The sequence below is a fragment of the Myxocyprinus asiaticus genome, chromosome 44 (assembly GCF_019703515.2).
Source record: "Myxocyprinus asiaticus isolate MX2 ecotype Aquarium Trade chromosome 44, UBuf_Myxa_2, whole genome shotgun sequence".
In the NCBI taxonomy this organism is placed as follows: domain Eukaryota; kingdom Metazoa; phylum Chordata; class Actinopteri; order Cypriniformes; family Catostomidae; genus Myxocyprinus; species Myxocyprinus asiaticus.
Window position 1 is genome coordinate 30,842,902 of NC_059387.1, and position 16,080 is coordinate 30,858,981.

General features: G+C 35.6%; 1 protein-coding gene across 1 annotated transcript; it reads right to left on the reverse strand.

Moving 5' to 3' along the window:
• Positions 1-209: 209 nt before the first annotated feature.
• Positions 210-14,082, reverse strand: abcb8 (ATP-binding cassette, sub-family B (MDR/TAP), member 8). The gene is made up of 16 exons (XM_051687525.1): positions 13,859-14,082; positions 13,144-13,483; positions 12,190-12,345; positions 11,925-12,019; positions 11,167-11,272; positions 7,999-8,160; positions 7,832-7,917; positions 7,532-7,629; positions 7,305-7,410; positions 4,456-4,489; positions 4,235-4,371; positions 4,051-4,145; positions 3,677-3,810; positions 3,356-3,503; positions 950-1,200; positions 210-857 (listed from the first exon to the last, which is right to left on the reverse strand). Exons 1-16 carry the CDS (start codon positions 13,960-13,962, stop codon positions 774-776), a joined length of 2,136 nt encoding a protein of 711 aa, XP_051543485.1. The 5' UTR covers positions 13,963-14,082; the 3' UTR covers positions 210-773.
• Positions 14,083-16,080: the final 1,998 nt, after the last annotated feature.

The window sequence follows — 16,080 nt, forward strand, 5'->3', positions numbered from 1 at the left end:
ACTGAGACGCATTTCAAAATAAAAGTCCCACTGCGACGAATGTAAATTCCTTTCTGGTAGCTACTATAACAATCATAATCAATATTATTTTAAATTTTAATACTACTTAAATTATATGAATATTTTAATAATAAAATAAGTTAATATTATTTAATTTATATATATATATATATATAATAAAAACACGCTTGACAAAGGTGAGTGAAATTTGTGGCATACCTTAAATACTTTTATAAAAGTATTTTTTTTTTATATCTAATTAACATAAACATACAACAAACAAAATAACAATTATAATGCATTAAGAAAGCATATTTTAAATTTTCACGGAAGACAAGCAGAGTATCAACACATTGGCATCTATTAATCATATGTATTATTATATATTCCAGTAAAATAAAATGTACATCTCACTTTATTGAAATCTTGATATTAAAAAAATTAACAAGGATACAATACTTTCAGTCTAGAGTTTGGGGGAGTAAAACAGAATGTTAAAACACTTGCATGGCTACAACTTCCTTATCACTGATATTTTTCCATCACATATAAAACTGAAAACATAGAATATTGACTAAAATCTCCCTTATTTACGATAGAGCACCAAATAAAACTATTTCACAAGCATAACAGTGTAAATTACTCACAAAGCCCAGTTATAATCATAATGTCCAGTGGTACCGTGAGCGTTCTGTAATATAGGATTTGCGTAACGCCACTTTGAGCCGAACTGCACCTTTTAGCCTTATGTCTTAAACAGCATGAGCACTTGTTCATTTTTGACCATCAGATCTTTGTCTCCTTATTAGTTCAGAATACAGTCCTCCTTTGCTCAACAATTCCAGGTGTGTTCCAGCCTTTGAAAACATAAATGGTATGAAAAATAATAAATATCATCACAGGTTTCACATATTAAGTATGCAAGTGTAATTTTAAATGCTCTTCTAACCTCAACAATGCGTCCATTGCTCATGACACAGATGAGATCGGCTCCCTGAATAGTACTGAGACGATGAGCGATAATTAGAACGGTGCGACCAGTTGTGGCTCTGTCCAGCGCCTCCTGAACCACACGCTCTGACTCCGCATCTAACGCACTGGTGGCTTCATCTAGAATCAGGATTCTGGGGTTTTTAATCAGAGCCCGAGCGATGGCGATACGCTGCTTTTGGCCCCCAGAGAGAGTGACACCACGCTCACCTTTACATTGTTGAGGGGGAAAAAACCATGCAAATTGATTTTATTTTGACCTCTTTATAGACAGTTCCCATAAAAGACAGAAAATACTTTTTAAAGTTGAAGTGTTTAATTTCTGGGCCAACAAACAGACAGTTCCATTATTAAGACTCATCGATTGAAACAATATTGCTATGTTAGGTTAGTTAGCACCAATGTATTGATAGCACTACAAAGCAACAGTGTTTAATATTTTCTCAGAGTAATCAACCTAAGAATGGCTTACTTAGAGTTGTCACTGCATTTTAAAGTGGAATAGAAGTAGGCTATTTAAACATTGAAAAAAAAAAAAAAAACACACACTTCACCTTAAATTTAAATTTGATTAAAACCTTTCAGAAATGCTGCCTTAGAGATTAGTCAACAGTAAATAAAATATGATTATTTAGGCATCAAACAGACATTTTAGTAAGTTCCTTGCTGTACAAATATATATATATATATATACAGGTGCATCTCAATAAATTAGAATGTCGTGGAAAAGTTCATTTATTTCAGTAATTCAACTCAAATTGTGAAACTTGTGTATTAAATAAATTCAATGCACACAGACTGAAGTAGTTTAAGTCTTTGGTTCTTTTAATTGTGATGATTTTGGCTCACATTTAACAAAAACCCACCAATTCACTATCTCAAAAAATTAGAATACATCATAAGACCAATAAAAAAACATTTTTAGTGAATTGTTGGCCTTCTGGAAAGTATGTTCATTTACTGTATATGTACTCAATACTTGGTAGGGGCTCCTTTTGCTTTAATTACTGCCTCAATTCGGCGTGGCATGGAGGTGATCAGTTTGTGGCACTGCTGAGGTGGTATGGAAGCCCAGGTTTCTTTGACAGTGGCCTTCAGCTCATCTACATTTTTTGGTCTCTTGTTTCTCATTTTCCTCTTGACAATACCCCATAGATTCTCTATGGGGTTCAGGTCTGGTGAGTTTGCTGGCCAGTCAAGCACACCAACACCATGGTCATTTAACCAACTTTTGGTGCTTTTGGCAGTGTGGACAGGTGCCAAATCTTGCTGGAAAATGAAATCAGCATCTTTAAAAAGCTGGTCAGCAGAAGGAAGCATGAAGTGCTCCAAAATTTCTTGGTAAATGGGTGCAGTGACTTTGGTTTTCAAAAAACACAATGGACCAACACCAGCAGATGACATTGCACCCCAAATCATCACAGACTGTGGAAACTTAACACTGGACTTCAAGCAACTTGGGCTATGAGCTTCGCCACCCTTCCTCCAGACTCTAGGACCTTGGTTTCCAAATGAAATACAAAACTTGCTCTCATCTGAAAAGAGGACTTTGGAACACTGGGCAACAGTCCAGTTCTTCTTCTCCTTAGCCCAGGTAAGACGCCTCTGACATTGTCTGTGTTTCAGGAGTGGCTTAACAAGAGGAATACAACAACTGTAGCCAAATTCCTTGACACGTCTGTGTGTGGTGGCTCTTAATGCCTTGACCCCAGCCTCAGTCCATTCCTTGTGAAGTTCACCCAAATTCTTGAATCGATTTTGCTTGACAATCCTCATAAGGCTGCGGTTCTCTCGGTTGGTTGTGCATCTTTTTCTTCCACACTTTTTCCTTCCACTCAACTTTCTGTTAACATGCTTGGATACAGCACTCTGTGAACAGCCAATTGGCAATGAATGTTTGTGGCTTACCCTCCTTGTGAAGGGTGTCAATGATTTTCTTCTGGACAACTGTCAGATCAGCAGTCTTCCCCATGATTGTGTAGCCTAGTGAACCAAACTGAGAGACCATTTTGAAGGCTCAGGAAACCTTTGCAGGTGTTTTGAGTTGATTAGCTGATTGGCATGTCACCATATTCTAGTTTTTTGAGATAGTGAATTGGTGGGTTTTTGTTAAATGTGAGCCAAAATCATCACAATTAAAAGAACCAAAGACTTAAACTACTTCAGTCTGTGTGCATTGAATTTATTTAATACACGAGTTTCACAATTTGAGTTGAATTACTGAAATAAATGAACTTTTCCATGACATTCTAATTTATTGAGATGCACCTGTATATATATATATAGTTTTAAAAATGTTTTATCGTAAACCTCCTGTTCATTTACAACATCCGTTTCAAACTTTTTTGGTCATAACAGCACATACCAACCACAGTGTTGTATCCGTCAGGGAATCCTGTGATGAAATTATGAGCATTGGCTTGTTTGGCCGCAGTCATGACCTCAGCGTCTGTGGCACTGGGCTTACCAAACCTGATATTCTCCATCACTGAAGAACCAAAAAGTACAGGTTCCTGTTTTTGAAACAAAATAGAATTTTAATATCAATATTCCTTAAAATAACATATGCTATTTCACAACTTTCCAAAAGTAAAAAATGTAAAAACTATGTCAAGGCAACTATATGACACAGCCAAAATCTAGGTGTGAAAAAAAGATAAAACTCAGAAAAAAGAATAAAATGTACCTGACTAATGAACCCAATGACGTGTCCTCTGAGCCAGGACGGGTCCACTGTTCTGATGTCCAATCCATCCAGCATTATCACTCCACTGCTGGGGTCATAGAAGCGTTCCAACAACGCAGCCACAGTGGATTTGCCTAAATTTTAAGAGTAAATAATTTATAGACATATAGACAGATGATGGATGCATGGACAGATAGACAGATGATAGATGGATAGACAGACGGACCGACAGACAGACAGATGATGGATGAATGGACAGACAGACAGGTGATAGATGAATAGATGGACAGATGGATGGATGAATGGACAGACAGACAGATGATAGATGGATGGGCGGACAGACAGACAGACAGACAGACAGATAGATACTTTACCTCCTCCTGACTCTCCCACAATAGCAACAGTTCTACAGGGGGGTAAAGTCAAACTGAAGTTCTTAAGGATCTGGTTGCCAGGTCTTGTTGGGTAACTGTGGGAAACACAGAATAACAAAGAATTAAGCTTTTAGATAGGATTAATGTTCTCATATTTTTGTATGAGAGACAACTGAGATCTTACCTGAAGTTGATATTCATGAAGTCTACTCTCCCTGTTAGAGAACTGTGTGGAATACGGCCTCCTCCTGTGAGTGGAATGGTTGGTTCTAAAGTTAAATACTCAAAAACTCGAGCCCCTGCACTCATACCTCTAACCATCTGAAACAAGACAAGAGGATGTGGATCAACATGTGAGCTATGCATGTGAAATAGCTAATTATTTAAAAAAGGTCCACCAATCACCTGGCCAAACAGAATTGAAATGCTGGCAAGAGACCTAAAGAGAACGAAGATAAAAAAAAAAATGTTTTTATTTAAACTGCATTATAAAATAAGCCATCCCACAACACTTTTTTTTATTACATTCCACAATGTGCACTTTTCACCTCATTAACAAATATTTTCTAGAAGTTTTGTAATGACTCTAAATTAGGACTGTCAATTTAACATGTTAATTCAGTGCAAATAAATATATAAAAAATAAAGCGTTAAATTACACAATTGAAGTCTCCGGACTCTACCATCGGAGTAATTCAAACTTGAAGTACCACCTGTTTTCAGCAGGGGGCAGTAAGCAACAGTGTTGCTGTACACAAACCACACTAAGGCTTGCTTGACATGCAACAGCACAAGATGAGAACGGATGCGTTCTTGAGTTCAAATAGAGCAGGACGGAATGCAATTTCAAATGTAGAGGTGTCGAGACGTGTTTTCTAAGTTGCAAACTATGTTTAACTTGATACAGCAACCTAAAAACAATGTGACTGTAGGCCTATGAATTAGGGCTGGGCGATTAATCGAATTTTATTTTCAATTACGATTTTGGCTTCCAACGATTATGAAAACAAGATAATTGAGATAAAACGATTATTGTCCCATTGAAAAAAAAATGCTTTTTTAAAGCATTATAGCTTTAAAGCATCCTTTATTAAAGTTCAAATAATAAGGAAGCGGGTTATGAAAATAAACTCAGAAACTGGCATTTCTCTGTGCGGTCAGCACCACGTCTAAGAGTTGTGTGAAGTGACCGCAGAAGAGATTGAATCTTCTCCCGGCTGATTCATACTCTGGTGCGGGGACGCTCATCACTCGTGCACATTTGCTGCAGATAGATTATTAAACATAATGGCTCGTGATGTAGTGAATCATAATATATGTGTCATGTTCAATGTGTGTATCTTATCATGAAGAAATTCGGTGATATGCAGCTCTATTAAGAAGAGAAAGTTTGTTTTTCGTGAGTTAAAGATGGATCAAAGTGAACATAAAGGTGAGGGAGTATAGTCTTAGCCCATTATACACTGGAACAAAATACATTTTTGACTATTCTTTGGCTTGTTTTCCAAAATATTATCTAAAACTCCTTTAAAACAATGTACATTTATTTTAGGAGCTGACCTGCAGAAGAAAAACATTTTATCAGAGAATGCTGAATACAATATTTAATCAGGGCTCGACATTAACGCATGTCTGGGACAAGTGAAAGAAAATTTTACTTACCCGACCGGACAAGCAGACTGATTATAACGTCAATAACGAAAAAATAACCAGCTACATTTGTGATAGCCTAGGCCTGTGTCACTTATTAGAAAATTCATATTCTTATTCGCTGTTGAAAGTAACCAGAGTACGTAATTTTACAATTCGCTAGTGATCTAGTAACAGCTGCATCCTGTTTGATTGGCAGGCGGTGTACGTGTGTTGAACATGCGTGTGTTCTGAAAATGCTCACGCTAATGCGCACCGGAACGATAAAATACATTTCAAAAAGCGCGTCTTGGTGAGGTATTCATGTAAACACAGAGAGTGATGTCTAAAGTGAATGTAAACAGCGGAGAAAAATGCATCTTTGTATTAAAATGTCGGACTTGTAAGTGTAAATCTAAGCTAATAGACCTGCTGCCGTCTTGTGTGTCATTATAATAATCAAACAACAAGAAAACAAGAAAGCACTCACTGCTCTTGACTGAGTAAATTTAGTAGCTTTAAAAATTATTAATGTATTATAATCATACAGTGAAGACCAGTAGTAGTTTTATGTTGCATTTCCTTCTGAATGTTTCCTTGAATACTTGATACTGCTGTTAAAAACTTTTAAAGCTGTTAAGAAAACACTGAATTTTCTTAATTTGTATTTTTTGTTCTATTATTTTGAATCTATCTCTATTCATTACTGTTTTTTTATTGTTATTTTATTACTGACTGTTTACTAGTCTTGAATAATTACTTAAGAACTTGAAACCATTCTTCCATAATTGTGTGTTATTATTAGTTGTGGTTTTGAAGCTGGTATTGAGAATCGTCAAATTTCTCTACCGACTACTGAAATTTTGGTATTGTGATAAAGTATAGCCGTTATTGTTCATGGCAGATCTTGCTGTAATAACATGATGAAAAAGTACATCTCATTCCATAGAAGTGTGAGCACCCCTGCTGTAAATGATGGCGATGGAGGCTTATCTTTATTTGAATATCATACGTAACATAAAATAATTATCATATGACAATAGCCTCCTCCCCTACCCAGTGCAGTTTACATTTCAAGTTCAAGGAAATCCACTGTTAAAAAGACAAGTTTTTTTTTTTTAAAGTTCAATAAATGCATGATGTTTCCAAAGTCAATGAGTAATCGTGTTAAATAATCGTGATCTCAATATTGACCAAAATAATCGTGATTCTGATTTTTGCCATAATCAAGCAGCCCTACCTATGATACGCTTATGTTCAATAATATGGAAATAAACAATATATTGCATTCTAAAGCCACTATTGGTATTGTCTTATAAAGGCTTTACTCATCTGCCACAATGATGTAATGCATTTTAATTATCTAAATTATTATATTTACAATATATATTTAGAATTATTTAAATATAACTATAATTATGTAATCATTAAATAGTTATTGAGTTATTGTTATTTGAGGGCCTTTCTTGAGCAAATATTTATGTGATTAATTAATCGGCATATCATTTAAATAATTCGACTTAAATCACAGCCCTTTTCTGTTTTTTTACAGAACAATAAAAAAAAAAAAAAAAAAAGAAAATTATAAAAACTGGAAGGAGCAGAAGAAAATGAGTTTCATTCACCTCTGAACTGTTTGGGAGGCGACCAAAAATGACATCAGGTCACCAGGTGACATGTCATTTCGGGCCATCAAAGATCCACCAGCAAAAATTGTGCCTAAAACAATGCCTGTTTAAAATAAAACATACAAGTAATCAATTACAATTCCTCAAATACAGTTAATCAAACTTATTAACAGCTGTAGTTCCGCTCTTATTTATTGTGACAAATCAGTGAACTCATTACTCACAGTTCAAGACGATATTAGACAGGCCTTGAAACACAGCGATTCCTGTACCTAACGTTTCATTCATTGCAGCGGATTTCTCAACCTCAGCTGCATACATCCTGTGAAAGAAGAATTTTTATTTTTTTTATTTTTATTTTTTTTTATTATTATTATTATTATTTTTTTTTTTATGAAATCACTTCAAAACACTTCTTACTGTGTTTATTACATAGTTATTACATGTTTATTACAATAAAATGGCATAAAACCAAATGTTATTGATGATTTGCAATAGTAAGTTATTGCAGATGAAAATCTTACTCTAGTTCTCTATCCTCCATTGCAAAAGCTCTCACTGTTCGCACATTACCAAGAGCCTCATCGGCCACCCCTGTAGCTTTAGCAACCTAAAAGAGAACAGGGACACAATTAGCATACAAAGAGTAACAAAATAAAACCAAAATATTTTTTTTGACATGTGCTATTACTTGTTCCTGTGCATTCCGTGACAGTTTCCGAAGAAAAGAGCCAATGAGAGCACCAGCCCCCACAAGACACGGAAGGACCACCACCGTGAGACCCGTGAGTTTAGGGGAGATAACATACAATGAGATGAAACAGCCCACCGTCTGTGTGGCACTTCGCAAACCCTGAAAACATACATCAGTGTCTTCACATGAGACAAAATGAGTGTGCACACTGCGTGCAACTTTTAAAATAAATGTACTTTAACAGAGCCTCTTTATAGAGTGCAACAGTCTGGCTCTGGGAGTAAAAATCCCATTCATTTTTCCTATAGGGGAATGATTATTAACGATAACTTATAAACCTTTAAAGACAGATCTACCGTAAGCTCTGAGGAAGTTAATCGATGTTATTTGCTACTACTGAAGCCACCGTTATTTCAATGTAAAAAAAAAAAAAAAAATCATGTTTAATAGCGGAATTCATGTTAAAAAACTACACAACCCATGATTCTGAGTGGGAAAATACACCAGTCAAAGAATCACGGCAAACAAACTGCGGCAAAAGAGCCCAGCAGCAACCACACACTGCAAATGATGCAATCGAGTCACTTTCTGACACTCTCCAACCACTTATTTATTTGTATATATCTGAATATTTCGCTATAGCCTTTAAACATGCAGAATCTATACTTATAATCAACAACTTCAAATAAAGTGCTTTATATTTTCAATTGTTTTTAATTCAATTACGTAATTCGAAATACTTGTGTTATGTTAAGTACACAGTCTTGTATCTTGGTCTTTTTGTCCAATTTTCAAATCCCCCTTTTTTTTTTTTATGTAAAATTTGTCATGTTGTGATTCACATCTGAGCTGGATGATTTGATTCATATTATGAAATGCCTATGGAAAAACAAAATGAAAAAATACTTCCAGAACCCAGACAGCAACAAAAAGTGGGTGGACACTGTTGCACTCACTGTTGTACAGTATATATGTACTGTATATACTGCATATATACTGAATATATGATTGATTTCTTCTTGTTTTATGTTATATCTGGTTTGAAGATCTAAAACAATTACGGCAAATACACAAAAATAGAAGAAATCAGGAAAGCAAATACATCTTCACAGCACTGCGTATATATATATATATATATATATATATATATATGTACACTACCGGTCAAAAGTTTTGAAACACTCATTCTTTATTACAATTTTTTTTTTTTTTCACATTTAGAATAATAGTAAAGTCATCAAAACATTTAAGCATACGCCTTCAGATCAAAAGATTTTTAAGATCATGAGAAACATTTCGGTCAAGTGTTTCAAAACTTTTGACCGGTACTGTATATATACAGCTGTGCTCAAACGTTTGCATACCCTTGTAGAATTGGTAATATATGTACAATTTTTAAAGAAAACATGAGTGAGCAGGCAAAACACATTTCTTTTTTTTCTTATGGGATTCATATTCAGCTGTAGGTTATAACAGAATGTCACAATCATAAAACAAAACACGGCAACAAAGAAAAAAATGAAATGACCCCTGATCAAAAGTCTGCATACCCTTAGTTCTTAATACTGTGTATTGCCCCCGTTAGCATCAATGACAGTGTGCAGTCTTTTGTAATAGTTGTCTATGAAGCCCCAAATTCTTGCTGCCCATTCGTCTTGGCAAAATGCCTCCAGGTCATGCAAAGTCTTTGGTCATCTTGCATGAACCGCAGGTTTGAGATCTCCCCAGAGTGGCTCGATGATATTAAGGTCAGGAGACTGTGATGGCCACTCCAGAACCTTCACCTTTTTCTGCTGTAACCACTGGAGGGTCAACTTGGCCTTGTGCTTAGGGTCATTGTCACGCTGAAAAGTCCACGAGTGTCCCATGCGCAGCTTTCGTGCAGAAGAATGCAAATTGTCTGCCAGTATTTTCTGATAACATGCTGCATTCATCTTGCCATCAATTTTCACAAGATTCCCCGTGCCTTTAGAGCTCACAAACCCCCAAAACATCAGTGAGCCACCACCATGCTTCATGATGGGGATGGCATTCTTTTCACTATAGGCCTTGTTGACACCTCTCTAAACATAGCGCTTATGGTTGTGACCATAAAGCTCTATTTTGGTCTCATCACTCCAAATTACAGTGTGCCAGAAGCTGTGAGGCATGTCAAGGTGTTGTCGGGCATACTGTAACCGGGCTTTTTTGTGGCATTGGCTTCTTTCTGGCAACTCGACCATGCAGCTAATTTTTGTTCAAGTATCGTCGTATTGTGCTCCTTGAAACAACCACACCGTCTTTTTCCAGAGCAGCCTGTATTTCTCCTGAGGTTACCTGTGGGTTTTCTTTGTATCCCAAACAATTCTTCTGGCAGTTGTGGCTGAAATCTTTCTTGGTCTACCTGACCTTGGCTTGGTATCAAGAGATCCCAGAATTTTCCACTTCTTAAGTGATTGAACAGTACTGACTGGCATTTTCAAGGCTTTGGGTATCTTTTTATATCCTTTTCCATCTTTATAAAGTTCCATTACCTTGTTACGCAGGTCTTTTGACAGTTCTTTTCTGCTCCCCATGGCTCAGTATCTAGCCTGCTCAGTGCATCCACGTGAGAGCTAACAAACTCATTGACTATTTATACACAGACACTAACTGCAATTTAAAAAGCCACAGGAGTGGGAAATTAACCTTTAATTGCCATTTAAACCTGTGTGTGTCACCTTGTGTGTCTGTAACAAGGCCAAACATTCAAGGGTATGTAAACTTTTGATCAGGGCCATTTGGGTGATTTCTGTTACCATTATGATTTAAAAAGTAGCCAAACAACTATGTGATAATAAATGGCTTCATATGATCACTATCCTTAAATAAAATAATTTTTGCCTGATCAGTCATATTTTCAAAATCAATGCCAAAATTTCACAATTTCTCTCAGGGTATGCAAACTTTTGAGCACAACTGTGTGTGTGTGTGTATATATATATATATATGATTTCCTACTTGTGCCAAAAGGCATAGGTCCTACTACAGTAACACTTAAACTCTCACAACAATATAAAATGTATGCGTTTTATGACTATTTACTCATTTCAAGCCAAATAAACAATAAAAACAGTATCAGAATCAAACCGATTAAATATCTGCTACATAGCAGCTTGGTGTTGAAACACATTTACATCACCCTACCTGAGAAATAACCAGCTTGAAGGAGGATTTAAACTCCTGGATGTCTGATGTTAGGCGATTAACCAGCTGCCCGGTCTTGTTTGCATCGAAAAATGCAACATCTTGTCTGTAACATGGTAAACAGACAATTAGTGCAATGATAAGAGGTCGACCTATATATATATATATATATATATATATATATATATATATATATATATATATATATATATATATATATATATATCGGTTTAACCGATTAATCTGTGCCAATGTTTTGGTTCCCTTTTGTGTTTGTCTGAGCTGGAAGCACTGACATTTCAAAATAAGTGTCCCGAGTGTATTTCAGGTTTGTTTATAATTAAAAGTCCCATGTTTTGCACCAAATCTTCAACAAACACATATCTGGGATTATACTAATTTTGAACTCTTACCGCCTCTATGTCTGTGCCTGTTTTAAACATTCAATAAATCAATTTTAAAAACTATTGGCCGATTCATTGTTTTTTTGGCCTTTTCTACCACCTTAGTTATTGGTATTGGGAAAATCCACTATCGGTCGACCTCTAGCAATAATGACTCAATTTATCAGCAAAGCAAACACTCTAATGAAGCAATTATGCAGGAAGGAGGCAAACTGGAAAAACTTATGTTGTCCATATTTGGGAAAATTAATGACCATGCACGTAAATCTCATAGCCAGAGGGTCTGAATGTCAAAATGTTGTCCATTCAGTAATTCATTGCACAACTCTAAGAAAACATGTTTTTATTACAAACCGAAGCAAGGATGTGAAGAGAGTTTTCCTCATATTAGCAGCCACTCTCTCTCCAACTTTGGAAAGAAGAATGATGTAGCCACTGGTCAACAGACCCTAAAAACAACAGAGGACAATCACACATTTGATTTTTGTCAACACCATGTGCTTCTTTTTGCCACCTAGGAATAGTGAATACTGAGAAAGTAATTTTTAAAGTTTAATGCAAGTCAAATTTTGCTATATAACTTAAACAATTGAATTTAAAGTAAATATTAATGTCTTACCTGTAAACCGTATAGTCCGATCAACTTGATAGCAGGTGCTCGGATATCTTTCATGTAATGACCAGCTTGTTCTCGCATGTGGCGAGCGACGACATTCACCAGATCTCCCAACATCAGTGGAATCTGAATATTAAGGGCTGCTGCTCCAAATGCAAGCTATAAGGTAACACAACAGAGCATTCATTACCGACTTAACTAGACTCCAGAACAAACTGGTTAACCAAACTATCTATAATACAGTGGGATGCAAAAGTCTGAGGCCAAACTGAAAATATGTGATTTAAAATTACTTCTGAAAAAATAATAATAATAATAATAATAATTAAAAATCCATCCAATCCTCAATTCTTAAAGCTGAAGTGTGTAATTTCTACGACACTAGCGCCACCGAACAGAACTACAAAAATAAGCAATGTTTTCAAAACAGCTTTCCGAATACGCCCCTCGACTGAAGTTGTATAACCAGTCATATAGTCCGACCCCAAACTCACACCATTGGTCGAGTAATGTTAGTGGAGCGGGTCTAAGTGGGTCACTCTAAAAAAACAGAGAATTTTTTATAGCATCACGGCTTTTGAGAAAATTAACCTACGAATGGCTTACTTATAGTTGTCTCTGCATATTAAGCTGGAATAGGAGAAAGTATGTTATCAAAATGCATTTTGAAAAATGTATCCATGTAGGCTACATGTTTCAAATTCGACTTTTCACACAAATTTTTATGATGATATTCTAAATAAAAATGATCACAGTAGAAAAATGTGAAATAGATGCATTATCACTGCTCAGATTTTGTTCTATGTTGTATGTAAATGACGGCTGAATTTCAGTTTTTTGTGAAGCAACCCCTTTTATCATACTGTAAAATATTTTTTTTTTCTTTTTTTTTAAAGTTCAGCAAAACTTTTGTATTGTTTGTTATATGTTTGATGACACATCAAGCTTGGGACTTACGATAATGGCTCCAATCAGAGCAAGAAGTTGCGGCCGTACAAACTCCCACAAAACGGCCCAGCTGAATTCAGGAACTTTCTCTTTAACTTGAATTTCTCTTGGGACATTATTGTTCACGTCTGCATGACAGTGAGCTCCACTGCCAAACAAGCGTGCTGTCACTGTCAAAGCAGCTGGTCCTAATATGAATTTCAAAGTGATGTTTGATGGTCTGAGCTGCTGTCTCGATGCCAGAAGGAGCACTTTTTGAGCTTGTCTCCATATGCGAACTGGAGCGCTGACAGTGAACTGAGTGGATGGAGTTTTACAGCTACTCCACTGTACTCTGTGCTGGTCACGCCTGAAATACAACAGATCTGTCATTGTAATAAATCTTACATACAGTAGTACTTTGATACAGTATCATAGTAGTACTGATGTATGATTACCATTTTGATACCATGGTGTTTACATGGTACTCAAGAGACTGTTAACTCAAAAAACATTACAGTAATAGCCCATACAAAAAAAGTACTGTGGCAGTTCCATGGTACAGTGATGCTATCAGAGGTAATTGAATATATAACATCTTTATGCATTTATGTACATTAAACTGAAAAGCAAATAGATAATCCCATGATCTCAACAAGATCACCATGCAAATGAAGCAAACTTTAACAAATAACACATCTGACCTTTGAAACTACATTACAAATAAGATAAATATTGTATGTACCGGTTGCAGTGGATCATAAAATCTCTTGCTTTTTGGGAACACAACAGTCGATCTGACGTGACAGCGCCGCGTGTGAATCGACTGCAACGTGCAAAATGAAACATGTTGTTGTAGTGTTTGTAAAAGACAGAAAAGAAAGGAAATAAAGACCATTTATAAAAATGAGTTCACCCAAGGATTAACATGTACGCCGCCATGTTTAAACAATCCCAGCGTGCGTCTGATTCTTCTTGAAGCGCTTGAGGGAAAACAAACGACACGTCACTGCCCCCTACTGGACCGGAAGGTAACACCAACAAAAAGTGAAATTCTGAAAACGCATGTCATTACAAACAGGCTGATATCAAATTGTAACAACACATATATAGACGCATAAATTAAATTACTACAACACAAAATAAAAAAGTGGGTAAAAAATACATGGGCTAAATTATATGAAACCATATTTGTTTAAAAGATAAAATGTTTAATGATTTTTCAGCATCTTTAAGGCATCAAGATACCAGGACAGCTCCATTTTATAAACATGCAGTTGGGGTGGTGTTTTTTAAAAATCTACATTTATGAATAAAATATTTTAACAAAAGCAATAAATTATTTAAAGCTGCACTCATTTTTTTTTCCTCATTAAAAAAAGTAGTACTCCTTAAGAAATAAATTGTAATTTTGAAACATTTGTATAAAACTATGAGCACTCACAAGAGATGAAAACTCTAGTCATATCAGTAACCTCATAAAAGCTGTTTTATTCTGCATGGAGAGGGCCCACTCATGGGGGCGGCCATGTTAGAATCACATGACCTAATGCTGCTCCATTAATCTTAGTATCTGCCCTGTTATTGGACACTTTTACTCACGAATTAAATAATCATGGTTAACTGAATAGTGAATGTATATGGCATCAGTAACTGAAAACTTTTGTGTTTGAATCATGCTGCATCCAGGAGGTGTCAGTGTAAGTCCAAGACGACATGCATAAAAATGATTTAATGTGCTTTTAAAACAAAAGTAAAATACAGATTAATTCAACCATAGAAAAAATTTAACTAGTCAGTATTAAAAGTGATCTTTTGTTAACATATAAAAATGTTTAAACAATTTGCATTCGTAGATGCACTGTGAAAATCCTAAAAGTGTTGCCATTTGCAGCACAATATTTTTTAAATTAACTCAAACATTTTGCATGACAATGATTAGAACAATTCTATGAAAATAATATAACATATCCTCTGGATATTTTTTTTTTCTTTTCTTTGTTTTTTTCGGTTTGGAGATTTGAATTGGCAAATGAAGCCTGGAGAATTAATTGCAACTCCATACATACATACATATATATTCATGTATATATATATATATATATATATATATATATATATATATATATATATATATATATATATATATATATATACACACACACACACACACACACACACACACACACACACACACACACACACACACTGGTGGCCAAAATTTTGGAATAATGTACAGATTTTGCTCTTATGGAAAGTAATTGGTACTTTTATTCACCAAAGCTTTGCAGATCTTTGGCATTCTAGCTGTCAGTTTGTCCAGATACTCAGGTGACATTTCACCCCACACTTCCTGTAGCACTTGCCATAGATGTGGCTGTCTTGTCGGACACTTCTCACGCACCTTACAGTCTAGCTGATCCCACAAAAGCTCAATGTGGTTAAGATCCATAACACTCTTTTCCAATTATCTGTTGTCCAATGTCTGTTTCTTTGCCCACTCGAACCTTTTCTTTTTGTTTTTCTGTTTCAAAAGTGCCTTTTTCTTTGCAATTCTTCCCATAAGGCCTGCACCCCTGAGTCTTCTCTTTACTGTTGCACATGAAACTGATGTTGAGCGGGTAGAATTCAATGAAGCTGTCAGCTGAGGACATGTGAGGTGTCTATTTCTCAAACTAGAGACTCTGATGTACTTATCCTCTTGTTTAGTTGTACATCTGGCCTTCCACATATTTTTCTGTCCATGTTAGAGCCAGTTGTCCTTTGTCTTTAAAGACTGTAGTGTACACCTTTGTATGAAATCCTCAGGTTTTTTTTTTATTATTTTTTATTTTTTTGGCAATTTCAAGCATTGTATAGCCTTCATTCCTCAAAACAATGACTGACTGATGAGTTTCTAGAGAAAGCTGATTCTTTTTTTTTTTTTTTTTTTTGCCATTTTTGACCTAATATTGACCTTAAGCCAGT

Bases quoted from the DNA above. Each gene is read 5' to 3' on its own strand.
- abcb8 (XM_051687525.1), bottom strand. From the start codon at position 13,962: ATGTTTCATTTTGCACGTTGCAGTCGATTCACACGCGGCGCTGTCACG. The intron at 8,161-11,166 runs GTAGGGTGATGT...GTATGTTTTCAG, and splicing joins TCAAGCTGGTTATTTCTCAG to GGTTTGCGAAGTGCCACACA. The intron at 858-949 runs GTTAGAAGAGCA...ATGTTTTCAAAG, and splicing joins GCAATGGACGCATTGTTGAG to GCTGGAACACACCTGGAATT.